The 18,445-nt window shown below is 42.4% G+C and overlaps 1 protein-coding gene across 13 annotated transcripts in view; it reads left to right on the top strand.

The window, feature by feature from the left end:
* RUNX2 (RUNX family transcription factor 2) overlaps positions 1-18,445 on the top strand; it is a 351,949-nt gene that overhangs the window by 184,860 nt on the left and 148,644 nt on the right. For all 13 annotated transcript variants that reach the window (XM_086371919.1, XM_086371923.1, XM_086371922.1 and 10 more), the window contains one exon: positions 6,974-7,135. In XM_086371919.1, coding sequence (XP_086228045.1) covers positions 6,974-7,135 — 162 coding nt within the window. The remainder of the gene's footprint in view (positions 1-6,973; positions 7,136-18,445) is intronic.

Below are 18,445 nucleotides of genomic sequence, written 5' to 3' on the forward strand. Positions count from 1 at the left end.
GTTTAAATAAATGCCAGTCTCCATTTCTGCCTGATACAGAGACCACATGAGATGCATGAGCCACTTCTCCCCCAGGTAGCATCAATTTCTGAGCATCTCCTGGGGATGTTTTCTTAGGTACTTTTATGTTCTGAGGTCTGTAGGATGTAAGGCAGATATGCCCAGTCTCCAGGTAGCCTAAGCCAAAGGAGCACCACTCTAGAAGGAGATCTTAAAAGATCCACAATGATATCAGGGCACCATGGTTCATGTCTATCTTTAGAACTTTTAAAGAAACACAGGTGCATGCTTTGACAGTTTTTGAATTAACTTGTCGTTTTATATGTTAGTCTTACTCTCCCCACCTGCTTGTGTAAGCTTTTGCACAGCAAGAAATGTCTTTAGGTTTTTGTTTTTTTTTTTTTATCTATTCCTTAGACCATCTCACTGCTGTGTAGGTTACAGAAGCTGTTCATGACAAGAAAAATGGATAGTTTGCTGACTCACCAGAACACCATGTAAAAACTTCTCTCCCCACCCCATCCAGAAAGCCCTTTTAAGGGTGGCAGTTATGACCATTGGTACTTTGGAGGTGAGAAAGGGACAGCTAAATAAGAACCTTGCGCTCAACTTGAGTTGAGAGAGAAAGTGCAAAGTGTTGGGAGAGAAAGTGCAAAGTGTATGCAGGTCCCTGGATTTTGGTGTCTTTTTATTTATTAACTTGTTTTATTTTTTATATCTTCACCCTGTATTTAATTACTTTCGGCTGTGCTTTGAGGCATGTGGGGAGTTGGGAGAGAAAGTGCAAAGTGTTGGGAGAGAAAGTACAAAGTGTTGGGAGAGAAAGTGCAAAGTGTATGCAGGTCCCTGGATTTTGGTGTCTTTTTATTTATTTACTTCTTTTATTTTTTATATCTTCACTCTGTGTTTAATTACGTTTGGCTGTGCTTTGAGGCATGTGGGGTCTTAGTTCCCCAACCAGGGATCGAACCTGTGCTCCGTCCAATGGAAGCAGAGTCTTAACCACTGGACCACTGGGGAAGTCCTGTCTTTTTTTTTTTTTTAATTAAAAAATTTTATACAATTTTTAAAGGTTACTTTCTGTTTACAGTTATTACAGAATATTGGCTGTATTCCCTCTTTGCTACAAAACATCCTTGAGCCTGTCTTATACCCAATAGTTTGTGCCTTTCTGGTGTCTATTTTTAAAGTTCATCCAACAGATGTTGCTTCAGCTAGAAGCTGAAGGGATTCCTTTTGTCAAGTGACGTGACTGGCTCCTTTTTATTTACCTGGCACTCTTCGTAGCTAGACTTGGTCTGCTGACACAGAGGAGACCATGATTTCTTCTGAAAGCATGCAGCTGTAGATCTGAGGTGTCCAGTCAGCATGACCTCAGAAGCCAGGTGCTAGTTGCAAGTGTGCGTCCCCAGTTAGACTGGGGGCTCTTCTCTCCTCAGTCATCCCCAGCGCCTCCAGGAGCTCAGCCCTAGGTTTTCTCTGCCATTTAGTCGTTGTGATTAGTTACATCCTGCTGTGAGCACGGCTGCCCATTGTATAAGGAAGACCTGACTTTCTCTCTCCCCCCACACACCTTTTAGGTGATAGGAGAGAAACTTGGGGAAAAATAGGGGCGGAGACCTATTAAAATGTTCATGTGTGATTTCATATTTCAGGTTTCTCAAGCACGAAAGAGTATGTGCCCATAAAAAAACCAGCACCCAAGGTCTTGTTTTGCAGTGATCATATCCATTTAAAAACATCTGTCAGTGTTTTGAATGTCCAGAATATAGTAATAAAAATAATATTGAGGCTGTTTCTGTAGATTGCCATAGAGAAGTACTCAATTACTGTTCTTAAAGCACCCTAAAACTAAAGTGTAGCAGCAGTTTTGGCTATGAAATAGAGTTCAGTTATTTTCTGAAAACTCATGGGTGTTCATAGGTAATTTCAGATCACCCAGGATGTGCTACCAAGATAGTGATTGGTACCTTGAGCCTCTGAGGCCCCCAAATCAAGGATATTCTTATTTGTGTTGGATTGGAAGGACAAGGTGCTTCCTTCCATGTGTCTGTAGACTTGACAAGAGTTTTAGTGTAACTCTGGATGGAGCAGAGGGAAGGAATGCATTATACTAGCCCTGTGGGGCCCAAGGTAGATGAAGATCGTTTCTTGTTAATGGTTAATTTGTAGGTTTGTCTTAGACCTAGGTCCTGCACTCACTATTCCCTATTAGTAATCTTAGGATTGATGCCTAAAAACATCTGTCACCTTCTCTGAGTCATCCAAGTTCAGAGTCAATCTCAGAAGTCTCAGGTTTCTTCAGGAAGTTGAGTTCAGAAATCACTGGTGAGATCGGGTTAAGGTGACTTTTCTCTATTGTCAGCCTTAATAACTGTCCACAACAAAGCAAATGTGCTGTAATCATATGTTTATAAGATTACATTTTCTTAGTGGTTGGGCATTTAGGAAGTCAAGATCTTTTATAGCCATTTTTTCCCCCACTAACAGTTTGAAAATGTTGACGCATACAGTATTAGAAAAGACACTGAAGTGATTAGGATTTCTTGGTCTGGGAGAAGCTAGGATGAGGAAGGAACGTGACTCAGGTTAAATGATTGTAAAGGCTGTCGAAGCGACCAGACATAGTCTCAGGTGTAGTCTCCAAACAGCAGACTTCAGAACTGCAGGAAGCTTTCTTAAAATGGCCTTTTGCTAGAATAAGAGGTTAAGCGCTGGAAACATAAATACAGAACGAAGGCTCAGTAAAGGTGATGCTTTAATAGTGGTGAACGTTTACTGGGTTCTTTCCATATGCTAAGCTCTTTCCTACATGACCTCATTTAATCTTTAAAACAACTTTAGGAGGGAGGTCTTCTTATTTATCCCCATTATTAGGAACCTTGAAGTCAGATAGGTTATAAAATTTGTCAAGATCCCACAGGCCAGAAATGAGGGAGCTGGGGTTGATGAGGCCTCATTCACAGGGTGTTAGAGAAAGACTGGGGTGTTTGGAGACCAATCCTTTTATTTTAAGATTGCAGTTCCTTTTCAAATTCCGTAGACTAGATCTAGTAAGCCCCATATGGCGGTTCTTGTGTTTTGTTTTTCTTTAGTAACTCTCCCTGTTGTTGTTCGGTTGCCAAGCCCTGTCCTATTCTCCTTAAGTAGGTCTTTATCATAGAATCTTAGGATGGTGACCTTGAAAGAGAGATTGGCCAGCCTGCAGCCTGTTCTTTGAGAGACAGAAAGCAAAGAGAGAGCTTCTCGCTTGTTTAGGGATAGTGAGAAGTTCTTTTTGCTAACACTGGGAATCTTCAGAAAGGCCTCTACTTAAAGGATAGTGATCCTTTGCTAGTTCAAGTGTGTATGCCAGCAGTCAGGAAGTTTATGTCAAAGCTAAAACCTCATCTGATACAAGTTCTTTTATAGCCTAAGGGGGAGTTAGAGAAAGACTAATTACTACTTCCTTATAAAATCCCATTATTCACTCCAGCCACCCCGGGAGGTTCCTGCAGTAGTTGTTTCTTGAGCACCTACTATGTGCCAGCCATTATATTGAATTGTGATGAGTCTGCTCTGGAACATCTTTAAGACTAACAGTAGACAACCCAGCCACGCTGGATAGTTTAGAGTCAGATTTTTTTTTGTTTTTTAAGATTTTTTGATGTGGACCATTTTTATAGTCTTTATTGAATTTGTTACAGTATTTCTTCTGTTTTATGTTCTGGTTTTTTTTTGCCTCTAGAGTCAGATTTTTAGTTTTTTTGAATAATGCTTAGCCATTCGCTCTGTTATTTAATCCTTATGATACTCTTTGAGACTGTATTATCATACCCATTTTACAGATGAGGAAATTAAAATTCAGCCACATTAAGAAACACACCCCAAGTCACACAGCCGGGCCTTGGCCATGTGATGTGAGCTCCCATATCACAGGAGAATAATGATCATTTTCATATAGTACCTCAGAGTTATCAAAAGGCTTTTCTTGTGTTATTTCATGTAGTTCTGTAAACAAAAATGATAGTAGTTACAATTATACTCATTTTACAGATAGCAATGACCATTTCTATTTACTGTATTCTTTGTATGTGCCAAGGGTGGCAGACAACCTACTAGACAAGGCCTAGTCCGTGTAAATGCTCACAGAGCCCTGATAAGCATCCCGGTTCCCATTTTCCAGGTGAGCCACTGAGGCCCTCAGAATGCTCAACAAAGTGGGGAGCTGTGATTCAAGCCCCAAATTGGCTGTCCACCTGGCACAATGAACTCTTGGCTATGTTTGCTTCACCATGCTATGCTGCCTCATTTTCTAGACGAGGAAACTGAGGTTCAGAGAGTTTGCTAGTACAGCCAAGGTATCCAGCTCACACATGGCAGAGCTGGGACCCCAACTCAGATCCTCTCATCAGAAAGGCCCCTTGTTTCCCCTTGTACTGAGCTGCCTCTCAGCTTGAGGAGAAATGCAAAGCTGTATCTTCCATTCAAGCTAAGTCCCCTGATTCCTTTGTGACATGTCTAAATGTCAGTGATTTTAGTCATTCTTTAGATTTCTTTGTATTTCCCCCACTTTTAGGCAGAGAGCCCTATACTGCTGGTAACGTGCTACAGTATGGGAGTGGAGATACAGATGAAACTGCTTGCTCAGGAAGTCATCTGGTGATGTTAGATTACCTGAGTCCCCTGTGCCCTGCTCATTTTGCTGTGTGGTTCTTATCCTTTGTATCTGTTAAAAATGGTGCTTGAGGGAAGGCCTTGTCTTTGTGAGATTGCTTTCTGATGTTGTAAGGAATGAATCTTTTTCCATCTGAAGATCATTTACCATTTATCTGAATAGCAAATGACATTAATGGTTAAAACAAGGAAGTATATCTGTATCAGATATATAACAGGATCAGGTTTGAAATGTTGCCGATCTATTACAGTCTCAGCCTTGAACATTTTAAAGCACAAAATTTCATTACTTGAATGATTAAATATCCATCCAATTTCTAAAGGAAATGTCTCTGTGAACCATTTACAATAGTTCCTTAATTCAAATTGCAAACTCAGGTAAATGTTCCTTAAAACAGAATTGGATGAAATTTTTCTGTATATCTGTGGATACAGTAAACATTCGATAAATATCCAGATGGATTTAATTATTTTGAGTCAAAGAAAGTATGTCCCATTTAGATAGTCTTTAAATAAATTGTTTCTGAATTGAACAAATAAACAAGAAATAGCTGAAACTAAATGGCTTTGTACAGAAAGACTGAGAGGCTTTAAAGGAGGAATGATCTCAGAAAAAAACCCACATCTTGTTATCCACTTTTTTTGGGTAGAGATAAACCTGAATTGACTCAAATGTATTTATTGTTTTCAAAAATCGAGCTTTTCATTTTCAGAGGCTGATAGGTAATATGGGAATAATTTAAAAATTAAACCTATTCTAAATGGATTAGCTCCAATTCAGGTGTGTTTTAATCATGAAACAATTCCTGTGTCACCGAAAGTTTTTTTAAAAGGCAAGAATTAGTATCACTGAGCATCTCCTGTGCTAGCCCTCTCTGCATGGTCTTCTCATGCAATGTCCACATATTATTACTTCCCATCCCCTTTTACAGATGAGGAAACTGAGGTTCAGAGTCACTGAGTGATTAACCCAAAAGCACACAGCTTAGAAATATAAGTCTCAGAACTTGAACCTAATTCAACATGTTCCAAAATCCATGGCTATTCTGAGATACAAAGTTGTTTTGAGAACAGCCTGGTGTATTGGAATTTTTTTAAATTAAGAAAAAGTGAACTTCGCAAAAAACAAAAAATGTTAAGAGAACTTAGCTTATGATTCTCTGTGTATCTCCAAGAAACTCTGTTAGAGATACATTGAAAGATATTACTAATTCTCAGCGGTTCACTCTAACCAGTCAGTTGCCCATTATTTTTATTATTGTAGTGACTGTAGGTAACTCCGGGCCACATTCCAAACATGTGACATCGTTTAAACAGATTCCAATAGGATTAAAGACATTTCCCTGTTGTGTTTGGGTTTTTTTCTTCCTGTCAGAAACTCATGTGCTTTACATCGAAACTAGATGGTGATAAAGCTTTCTGTTCTTGGTTAGTTTTGAAATTAAGTTTTGTTTTTTTCTTAACGGTTATTTTCTGGGGTAGCTTTAGCATCAGAATAACATAACTGTGCATGCTCACTTGCTCAGTCGTGTCCGACTCTTTGAGACCCCATGGACTGTAGCCCTCCAGTCTTCTCTGTCCATGGGGATTCTCAAGGCAAGAATACTGGAGTGGGTTGCCATTTCCTTCTCCAGGGGATCTTCCTGACCCAGGGATCGATCCTGTGACCACTGAGCCATCTGGGAAGCCCAACATAACTGGCTCCTTTCTTTCCTGTTGTACTTACATGCTGTCCCCTTTGTGCTCATCTCTGCCCCAAACTCCTCATCCCCATTGACCTGCCTGGGATGTGAACTGTGCTAAAATCACAGAATCATGCATTTTTAGAACCAGAAAGCACGTCTGAAGGATACTGACTGGATGCACAGCAGCAAAAGGCACCATCTCCCTGCTCTTTAATCAAGTAAATTGTTCCAAACATTTCTTTTTAAAAAAGAAATAAGTAATACATGTTCATTGGAGTAATAAATTAAAAAAAAAAAAAAAAACACAGAAAATAAAGAAAATAGAGTTCAACTTTGTGAAGATACCCAAAACAGATTGTTTTCTAAATGACTGTTAGTCTTTCCAAATAGAAATATTTACGTGTGAGGGAGACAAATAGTCCTTATGCATGATGCATTTTGTTACTTTCATAGAGACTCGGAGTCTAGAAAGCTGTGTGCTCCACAGGGCCTGCAAGGGTGGGGTTGTGGGAAATTCGTCGTCCTTGTATAGTCTGATTTTTTTTTTTCCCCTGCTTTATCCTTTCTAAGTTTGGGGTTGTGTGTGTGGGCCAGAGTGGCTGGTGTGCTAAGGATTTTCTTCTTCTTCCCAGACCCCAGGCAGGCGCAGTCCTCCCCGCCCTGGTCCTATGACCAGTCCTATCCCTCGTACCTGAGCCAGATGACTCCTCCGTCCATCCACTCCACCACCCCGCTGTCCTCCACGCGGGGCACCGGGCTGCCCGCCATCACCGACGTGCCCAGGCGCATTTCAGGTAAAGACCACACTTGATCTCAGAGCCCACTCTGGTGCAGGGGTGGGCCTGGGGCTGCAGGGTGGGCCTAGCTGTCTCAGCTACGCTCACAGTAAACTCTCCGTCAGAGGCTTGTGGACAGGGGTCCCACAGCTGCAAACCAGGTCTTCTGAATTACGGGGCTAGTGAGGGCTTGAACTTAAATTGAGGTCAAGAGCCTGAATCTCCACCAGACATGGCATCCTTTGCTAAGAGGACACTCAGTGTCCCCAAGGTCAATTGCATCCCCTTCGGTTGGCGCTGTCTCCCAACTGGGGCCTTCTCCTGAGGGTCTTGTGCCCGGCCGCCCAGCTTTCCTCTGCTTGCGTTCCTTTCTGTTCCTAACATCTGCCTGAAAGCCAAACTACAGCCTGAAGGCACAGCCCTCCGTTTCTAGAGGCTCTTAAACACCCAGGAGTTCCAGGTAGCCAGTTCAGAGAGAGAGAAACCACACACTTCAGATCCCCGTCAGACAGACACGAGTCACTCCAAGGACAGTGAGGCTGCAAGAGGCTTAAAGGGCCACGTGTTGTGGCCTCTGAGCAGCCAACTCAAGACCCAGGCAGCGCCATGAATCACACAGCTCACTGCTGTTGCTCGCAACGTGGCAGCCCCCAGGGCTCACCGTCCTCTCTTCCCAAGGCACCACGAAATTCTGTGACTCATGGTGGGGGTGTGTGTGATCAACATCCTGGCCGCACTTCCCCCCTCTCATAGACTAGCGTTTGTCCCTGGGAACCAGAGAGTATCCACGAAGATGTCAGATTGACAAGTGGAGGAAAGTTAAAGGCTCTCGGCCAACCCTCTGAGTCCTGTGAATAAGAAAAAAAAATCTGTCATACCCCCTGCCTCCGGACTGCAGCCCTGCCCCCATCAGTTCAGAAGCAGCCCTCCCCCGCCCCCCACCCCCTCCGTAAGAAGCACGCACGGTCGGACCCTCTGTGTGTGTCCGACACTGCTCTCGGCGTTCGGGCTCCATGCACCTGTTTGACTCCTGGCCAGGTTAATGCCTTTCTTTCTTTCTCTTTGTGTTTCTGTCTCTGTTTTCTCTCCCTCTCTCCTTTTCTGCAAAGCTCGAAGCCGGTACTCGCTCCGCTGGGTTGCACCACTGGCAAGCTGATGGGCCGCCCGCAGGCTTGCAGGTTGCGATTAGCTCAGACTCCTTTATTTCTTTCAACTTGGGAGGAGGGAAGGCTTTGTTTCTCAAGCGAATGGCAGGAAAGGGCTCTCGGGTCCTAAGGCCTTCACCTTTTCTGCCACAGACGGACTCCCGTAGGGGTGAGTAGGGAAAGCAGGGGTGGGGTGCGGGGGACGGGAACCTCCAGAGTCTTGGGAAAACCACGTGACCCTTTCTCATTCCGACTGCTGTTATTATTGTCATGAATCACATGGTATTTATTGGGGAATCTGCAGAGTGTAGAATTGTAGTGATCACTTCCCTTTACTGGAACGACTCCCTCCTTTAGGCAAACGTCAAGTGAGGACACGGGATAGATAGGATGAGGCAAGCACAGAGGGTAACCAGGGCTGATGCAGGGTCACAGGGACAGTGTTGGATGGTGCTGAGTTAGTTCTGGTCCTCCCTTATGTATTTTAGACTGAGTCTGTTTTTGTCTTACATGGGGCCAAGGTGACACTTTGCCAGGACAGATTTGTGCAACTTTGCCTCTGTTTAGGGTTCTTTGGGGCTTCTGTCTGTCCAACCCTCTGTGGCTGAAGCTGTTCGTCCTCTGGCTTTACCTGGAGGGAAAAAAAACCTCAGGGAGAGATGGCAGCTTTAGAGACATTTATCTCCAGCATTTTCTTTCTGAAGTGTATTCATTGGGAAAACGTTGACAATAACACTGGAAAAAAAAAGCTGCCTAAATGGCATTTTATCATTTATCATGTGTAATATGGAGCAGCCAGGTTATTTGGAGGCAGTTTAATGATATCTACTGAAAACATTTCCATGAACAAATATGACACAGCTTTCTCATTTCACGGAGGAGGCAGAAACTGGTTTATTATCCAGCCGTGTATTAATCTGAGGCCAAAGGTAGGAACGGGCTTCTGCTTGAAACTAGTTTAAACCTGAGTTTAGTCCAGTTTCTTCCTCCCACCCCAAACATCTCTATGAGTTGTTCCTGGCAGAGTAACATGGTGCCAGGGTGGGAGGGTCTGAGTAAACATGAGAGCGAAGAGAACAGAAAATCCCTCTTGTCAGCATGTAGCGAATCAGGAAGAAAGAACTAGATGTCAGCTGTCAGGGAACCAGAGGAGCCCTGCTTCCTCTGACCTTGCTCCTGGGTGTGGGGCTGCATCCACGCCCCGAGCACTGCTTGGTGGACTACGGGACCGAGTCTTCAGGAGTGAGCCCCGTCTCCAGTTCCCTTGGGACTGGTCCTAGGACACTGCTTGGATAGGAGTCTGTCTCATAGATTCTCAGGTGCCACACTGCATACTTTGTCTTGTTATTATCCCCCTCAATATCGAAAGATGTCCCTAAGTTCCAGGACGCTATGTCTCTATAACATGGACGGCTAAAATATTAACCTCTGTTGCCATCTCCACGCAGTCCTGTGTTCACTTTTTGAGATGCTTTCCAGAATAGTTCCTGTTTTCTTTTACTGTAGAGCAATCCGTTCTCATCTCCCTAATCAAAACATTCTCATATGAGTTTGGGTGAGAAAGAATACAATTCATCACTTACACAGTAAGGGTGGAGATCCAGGCCCAGGTTTGAATCCCAGCTCATACTCATATTAGGCAAGTTTCTCACTTCTTGGAAACTTTTATTATTTGTAAAACGGGGATATAATATTTAGCTGTTAGGGTTACTATGAGGATTAAATGAGATGCATAGGTGTAAAGTGTTTGGGCAGGCCTGACACACCATATGTGTGTCACACAGATTGTAGCTGACATTAAGGAGATAAAAGTGTTTGTAAAAATTGTATGTCTATATATAATTTGTAGGCAAGCCCTGGCTTAAATGAATCAGTTGATAAAAGTCTAAACTTTTAAAGGAGTTATTTGCTTTTTGAAATGGATGGTCACAGAGTATATTTGAAACAAACAAACAAAAAAACTCATGAAATATTTAAATAAGTTATTACTATATAGCATTCATAAAGCACTTAACACAGTGCCTAACACAAAGAGTACTCAATAAATATTTGTCAGTACTATGATTATTCTGTAGACTATGAATTTTTATAGAGCTAAAAGGAACTGGGAGGCATTCACAAAAAGTCAGTAAAGCACTAAGAGAAAATAACTATTCACTTATGATGTCAGAAGATAGAAAATGTTAAATTACACTTACACGTAATTAGGCATGCTAATGTTCTTTTCCAAGGGATCACAAGCGTAAAAGTCACCAGAAATATCTTTCAGAAAGGAATATTCCTAAGGAAATTCCATTTTATCTGAGAAGACCATTGCAAAGAAATACCACAATTTAATCTATTTAAAGACCTTCAGAGAATCCAGTTTTACAACTTCCTTTTTTGTTGTTCTTTCTTCTGAGTCATTTATCAAGTGTGGCTGCAAATGCTCACGTAATGAATCACAGTGATGACAGTGACACTATACCATGTATACGCTGTTGTTGTTTAGGCACTAAGTCGTAGCCAACTCTTTTGTGACCCATTGGACTATAGCCCGCCAGGCTCCTCTGTCCATGGAGTTCCCAGTCAAGAATACTGGAGTGGGTTGCCATTTCCTTCTCCAGGGGATCTTCCAACCCAGGGATTGAACCCACTTCTCCTGCATTGACAGGTGGATTCTTTACCACTGAGCCACCAGGGAAGCCTGTATATATGTCCTGTTCGTGGTGGTGGTATTGTTCGGTCGCTAAGTCACGCCCGACTCTTTGTGATCCCATGGCTGTGGCACTCCAGGCTCCAGGCTCCCCTCTTCTTCACTATCTCCCAGAGTTTGCTCAAATTATATATTCTGTAGTTTCCCCCACATCCTTTATGGAAGCAAGGAGTAAATAAAATAAGATGATAAAGATATATTACATGCAATCCCTACTTTATTGCAAAGAAAGATAAAAAACCAGACATCTCAAAGTTTACAGGGGGCAGTTCCAAGATTCAGGAAATATTTCTTTAACCTTGAGTAGTCTTTGGTATTATAAGAAGAACAATAGCAGCAGATATAAGTTTGCTGCTGCTAAGTCACTTCAGTCGTGTCCGACTCTGTGCAACCCCATAGACGGAAGCCCACCAGGCTTCCCCATCCCTGGGATTCTCCAGGCAAGAACACTGGAGGGGGTTGCCATTTCCTTCTCCAATGCATGAAAGTGAAAAGTGAAAGTGAAGTTGCTCAATTGTGTCCGACCCTCAGCAACCCCATGGACTGCAGCCTTCCAGGCTCCTCCATCCATGGGATTTTCCAGGCAAGAGTACTGTAGTGGGGTGCCATTGTCTTCTCTGGTTATAAGTTTATGGCTGAACAATAAAGTGTTGTCATGTAACTGACTAATAGGGTCGACCTTATTGTATTGAGTTTAGATTCTATCCAGCTGAATTATAGAAATCAAGCAGAAACCAGTCTAGAGAGATCTAATGCCAAGAAAGCTCTTGAGGGTTGGTTCCTCTCCCCACCATACTTACAGTGATAAATATGGCCTTATCACATAATAATTGGGATTTAAGTAGTGACCCCATGTAACAGTCCATGTAATTCTCCAAGCCAGAATACTGGAGTGCATAGCTGTTTCCTCCTCCAGGGGATCTTCCCAGCCCAGGGATTGAACCCAGGTCTCCCACATTGCAGGTGGATTCTTTACCAGCTGAGCTACCAGGGAAGCCCTATAACTGACTGATACGGTTGACCTTATTGTACTGAGTTTAGTTCATATCCAGCTGAATTATGAAAATCAAACAGAAACCAGTCTAGAGGGATCTAGTGCAGAGGAAGCCCTTGAGGGATTGGTTCCTCTCCCCACCATACTTATAATGATAAATATGGCTTTATCACCTAATAGTTGGGATTTAAGTAGCACCCCTGAACACCCAGTGATTTTATATATTATCTCATTTCATCTTCAGTTCAGTTCAGTTCAGTTGTTCAGTCATGTCCGACTCTTTGCGACCCCATGAACTGCAGCACGCCAGGCCTCCCTGTCCATCACCAACTATCGGAGTTCACTCAAACTCACGTGCATCGAGTCGGTGATGCCATCCAGCCATCTCATCCTCTGTCATCCCCTTCTCCTCCTGCCCCCAATCCCTCCCAGCATCAGAGTCTTTTCCAAGGAGTCAACTCTTTGCATGAGGTGCCCAAAGTACTGGAGTTTCAGCTTTAGCATCATTCCTTCCAAAGAAATCCCAGGGCTGATCTCCTTTAGAATGGACTGGTTGGATCTCCTTGCAGTCCATGGGACTCTCAAGAGTCTTCTCCAACACCACAGTGCAAAAGCATCAATACATGATTATAAAAGAACCTTTACCCTACAGGGGTAGCCAAAGTTGTTTCTCACTGATTCTATTAAAGAGCAAGGTGTGTGGGAAGGCAGGGAGACTTGACAACAAACCAGACCTTGCATGGCTTCATCATTGTAATATTGTTATCACTCATGGCATTTTTGATGTTCAAAGCACTTGTGAGGCTTAACACAAAGATTATAATTACTTTTCTGGAGCTCGTTAAAAAATAGTATGTAGACACATAATTACTGACTTTCAAAATGTATTTTATGTAATTATACTCTTACGAAAAGATGTCTAGCTATTTATTGAATCTTATTCTTTGACTTATGAGTCAGAGTATGAGCTATTGTTAGCCTTCTAACGGAGACTTTACATAGGTTTATTCATTGCAAATAACTCCTCCCATCTCACCCATATAAGTTAAGTAACTTGTTTGGGTGGGTGGGTGAAACAGAAAAGAATACCTTTATTACTTTGCCAGGCAAAGGGGGCCACAGTGGGCTAATGCCCTCGAGACTGTGTGACCTGCCCTGGGGTGGGTAGTGAGGAATCTTATAGCATTCAAGGAACAGGGCATGAGTAGCTCATGGATGTTCTTCTGATTGGTTGGAGGTGAGGTAACAGGGAGTCAGCATCATCAACCTCCTGGTTCCAACCAGTTTAGGGTACATAGACCCTAGAAGTATCTTGTGTGCGTGCATGCTGAGTCCCTTCAGTCGTATCTTGAAAGTCACAACTCTTTGTGACCCTGTAGATGTAGCTGGCCAGGTTCCTCAGTCCATGGGATTCTCTCCTCAAGAATACTGGAGTGGGTTGCCATGCCCTCCTCCAGGGGATCATCCCAATCCAGGATCGCACGTGCATCTCCTGCATTGCAGGCAGGTTCTTCACTGCTGAGCCACCAGGGAAGCCCTGAAGTATCTTAGATTAGCCTAAGTCTGTATTGCTCTTTGGCATTTTTTTCTGTGGTCTTGGTCATTGTACCCGTGGGCCTCTGTGATCCTTTTAGGAGGTTTCTTAGAGACGTAAGATACGTGCATTAGATATACAGGATCATATATGTTGTCTGCCTTGGAGACCCTGGGAGAGGCCAATACAGGTTATGTGGATGCTTTTTCTCTACAATTGTAGGGTTATTTTTACATAAGACAGCATTAAGAACTATAATCTTTTTGAAGATCTTTTCTTTCTGTTTAAGCAAGCAGTCTTGAATTTATTCTTTCAAAATACTTAAATATCAACAAATGCCACTTAATCAACTGTACAGGACCACTAAGTTGTCTCCATTTTTGTGACTGTTAGTTGTTAAACTATAATATTCCCAAAAGTCAGCAGAATAGGGCTTAGTCTGATAAAGTTCCTAAAAACTATTTTATTACTTTCACAAAATCTAGAAATTGCAGAGGAAAAACTCCATTTGATCACTCAAGGTCAATTGGCAGGATGGTTCATGTCATTTCAAAGCCAGCAGTGTTTGATATCATTCATTTTTAAATATCCCTTCTATAGCTGAGTTTCTGTCTGTTCCTCTGGTTTGAGGGTTTGAAACCAGCAGCTTCAGTAATGTGCCAAGTATGTGTGGACATTAATTTTAGCAGGGCCACTCTTAACTCACAGGAGGGAGTGACGCCTTCAGAGAGGTTAAAAGGAAAACTCCAGCAATTAAATCAGAAAGGTAAAACAACTATAATAAAACACTAGACCATCTACTTTTTACTACAGAACTATTCCTTTATTAAGACCTACCTGTTTGGTAGACACACCTCTGCCATCTCAGCCACGGGCAAGTAATTAAGTTTAATAGGAGCCACTCTTATTTTGAAGAAGTTCTCTGTTTAAAGCCACAGAGGGGGAAGTTATTAAATTTAATGGACCCTAAACAAAGGCAAGCCCTGTGTTACCAAGTGAATATTCAATATTCTTCCCTATAATACTGACTGTGATTGGTTGGGTTATTTTTGCATTCTGTGAGTTAAAACTCATCTTGCTTTCTTTAGAAATAGGATATTTTCTGACACAAGCAGAGGGTATTTTTATCTTATTGCTGTAGACCCAGTTTCAAGGGCATCCTTGGACCTCAGCTGAGCATAATTTTTGAGTTCCTGATGCTGAGGATATAAGAATGATTTCCATTCCTACGAGATTGATTAGGGATAGTTGGCCCAGCTCACAAAGTTGACAAAACTTGGTTGTGTGACTAGTCACTGTTATTTGTAGCTAGAATGAGCTACCAAAGCACAGGATGAAACCTGAGTTCAAGGTTCAACTGTGGCCGTGTACGTGGTTCTTGTTGGTTGTTTTCGTTGAGGATTTATTTTTGATAACATGTACAGCCGCCCACACATGGAGAAAAGACTCAGTAATGAAAGCGATCTTGCTTAGGCGGGGATGGCAAAAACGTGGTTATGTATTTTAGTGAAAGATTTGCTGTAATCCCTTTCTTTTCATAGAAGTTTGGGTGCTTGAACCTAACTCGAGCAAAAGTATTAAAGTTAATTTTCGAATGACGCCGTGGCTTCTGTGGTTCACCGGGATCCACGTGAGGGTGGAGACAATCGAACTTGAGGAAACCTGAGTTTTGGTTTCATTGTCACTAAAGAGTCTTTGCATCTTTCTCAGATATGTCAGTTAATTTACTACACCTCCATGGTCTCGTGTAAGTGAGTTACTCAAGACTGTCCAGCCGCTTGTCTCAGAGGTTCTTCAGGGAGTATGATTGTGTCTGTCCAGGGATTTGTTGTTCTTAGGACTTTTGGTAAAGAAAGCTTGTCTGACCTGATAAATGTTAGTGGAAGAACTAAGTTATGTCATTCCCTTCAAAAGAGTAGAAACATACTATCATATATATTTGTTTTTAAACTAATGCTTATTTTTTAGAGCAGTTTTAGATTTCCAAAAAGTTGACCATAAGGTACAGAGTTACTATATCCCTCCCCAACACCATCTGCACCAGCCCTTTTTTCTTGTCATTAACATTTTGCTTCTGTTTGGTACATTTGTTAACAGTTGACAAACCAGTATTTGGACATTATTATTAACTAAAGTCCATAGTTTACAATAGGGTTCACTCTCCGTGTTGTATGCACCTGTGGGTTTTGCCAAATGCTTAGTACCATGTATCCACCATTACAGAGTCGCACAGAATAGTTTCATTGCCCTAAAAAATCTCCGGTGTTCTACCTGCTTATCCCTCCCCACCTGCCCTCTTAACCCCTGGCAGCCACTAATCTTTTTCCTATCAGGATATATTTTTAGAATTTATTTTATTTTTGTGTGCTCTGGGTCTTTGTTGCTGCATGCTGGCTTTCTCTGGTTGTGGAGAGTGGGGGCTCTCTTTAATTGTGGTGCACGGGCTTCTCAGTACGGTGGCTTTTCTTATTGTGAAGCATGAGCTCTAGGGCCCACAGATTTCAGTAGTTGCTGCATGCAGGCTTAGGAGATGTGGCTCACGGGCTCAGTTGCCCCTCTGCATATGGAATCTTCCTGGACCAGGGGTCAAACCAGTGTCCCCTACATTGCAAGGTGGATTCTTAACTACTAAACCACCAGGGGAGCTCAATGTCTGTATAGTTTTGTTTTTTCCAGAATATCATATAATTGGCATTACAGTATGTAGCCTTTTCAGACTGGATTATTTCACTGAGCGTTATGCGTTTAAGGTTCCTCTGTATCTTTTCATGGCTAGATAGCTCATTTCGTTTTGCCACTGAATGATATTCCATTGTAAGGATGTTATTAAATTTTTAAAAGCATTCAGGCCATTCTCCCTGCACCTCTGAATACTACCACACCGTTTCCTTTTCCACTAATATTTTTTCCATTTAACACTTACTGAGCACCTACTATATGCCATAACTGTACTAGGTTGTAAGAATACTCAAGAACATGTAAGACACAGGCTTGTCCTTGAAGAAGCTGACTTAGTGATATTTCTTTTTAGAAAGCATTTCATGCATTCCTGCCTGGGGGAACACTTCCTCTGTCTTAGCCATTGTCACCAAATGGCCCAGATTATGGCTTTCCTTATCTTTGGCTCATTTTTGCATGAAAACTTTCTTCTCATAGGAATGGTTTTGCTCATAGGAACGTTTACTATTTAGGTGGTTGTTCCTGTTGACTCAAGTACTGAACTGGCCCAGCTAAAAATAACAATCCATTTATGTGGCTACTTAGCTGCCTCCCCAAATACCCAACTCTCCTAGGTAACTGTGTTAGTCACTCAGTCGTGTCTGACTCCTTGAGACCCCACAGACTGTCGCCCGCCAGCCTTCTCTGTCCATGGAATTCTCCAGGCAAGAATACTGGAGTGGGTTGCCATTCCCTTCTCCAGAGGAACTTCCCAACCCAGGGATTGAACCCTGGTCTCCTGCCTCACAGGCAGATTCTTTACCATTTGAGCCTCAGGGAAGTCTCTCCTAGGTAAAGGATGCTGTTTCTGTCCCAGGAATGCCTGGTGTTCTTCAAGTGTGTTGTGCTCTTCCAGTTTGAGGCCAGCCCACTTTTCTGCACTGCTCAGACAGGGCCAGGCTGATCCTTCTCAGGCATCTTCTTCCCAACCGTCCACTTTCCTCCAAACGAATCACTCTTTCATCCATTTCTCATCTTTGTACGGACACACCTCTAATGCGTATGTATCTTCCTTTAATAATAATTAGATTACATGCTTTCACCCTCTCATAGGAGATCGGCGTCTTCAAGGACAAGCCTATGCCATATATGTTCTTAAGTATTCTTATAACCTAGCACAGTTATGGCATATAGTAGGTGCTCAGTAAATGTTTAATGGAACAAATATTCGTGGAAAAGATGACAGGGGAAAAAAGAAAGAAGAAGATAGGGAACTTCCCTGGCAGTCCGGTGGTTAAGACTTTGCCTTCCAATGCAGGGGCTGAGGGTTTGACCCCTGGTCAGAGATCTAAGATCACACATGTCACATGGCCTGGTCAAATTTAAAAAGAAAAAAGCAAACAAAATAAAAGGAAGATGGGCATGTGAGAGAAAATTAGAAGAAAGGGAAAAAGGAAAAAGAAGAAAAAAAGTTTTTATTCACCTAGGACAACAAATAAAGGGCAAAACAAGAGAAACTTTTATGACTGATAAGACAGGAAATAGCACAGTAAGAGTGTGCATGAGCAGTGTATATTTTTATCTCCAAGTCTCTCTGCAATGTGTTTCACATTTAGAACACATATCAAGACTGCATCTGTTTCCAGAACTCGCTGCTAACAGTTAGTAATCATGCCAAAACATACTTTAGGTCCAGCTTGAAACCAAATGATCAAATAGAGTTTTTGATTTCTAATTTAGAGTCTGACATTAATTATAGCTGTCATGTAATAAAGTGTCAAAGTCTTTTCTGAGAAAACGATAGAAATTGTATTAACTAAGCCATAAACTGAAGCAAAACTCTTTCTCAAAAACAGAGCAACAGATCTGGTTTGGACAACTATCATTTCTCATAAAGTCTTATCTTCTGAATTTTTTCTGTTCTCCCCTCTTCTTCTGGAGAAGGCAATGGCACCCCACTCTAGTACTCTTGCCTGGAAAATCCATGGACGGAGGAGCCTGGTAGGCTGCAGTCCATGGGTCGCAAAGAGTCAGACACGACTGAGCGACTTCCCTTTCACTTTTCACTTTGATCATTGGAGAAGGAAATGGCAACCAACTCCAGTGTTCTTGCCTGGAGAATCCCAGGGACGGCGGAGCCCGGTGGGCTTCCGTCTGTGGGGTTGCACGGAGTCAGACATGACTGAAGCAACTTAGCAGCAGCAGCAGCCCCTCTTCTTCTCCCCTTTTTAAACTCTTGTTGTATGATGAGATTTTGTGACATAAGACCTCACTGTCCTGGTCAGTGGTCTTTGGGCAAAAC

Source organism: Bos grunniens, chromosome 23, assembly GCF_055505025.1.
Source record: "Bos grunniens cultivar Pamir isolate PY7600 chromosome 23, Bosgru_T2T1.0, whole genome shotgun sequence".
Taxonomy (NCBI): domain Eukaryota; kingdom Metazoa; phylum Chordata; class Mammalia; order Artiodactyla; family Bovidae; genus Bos; species Bos grunniens.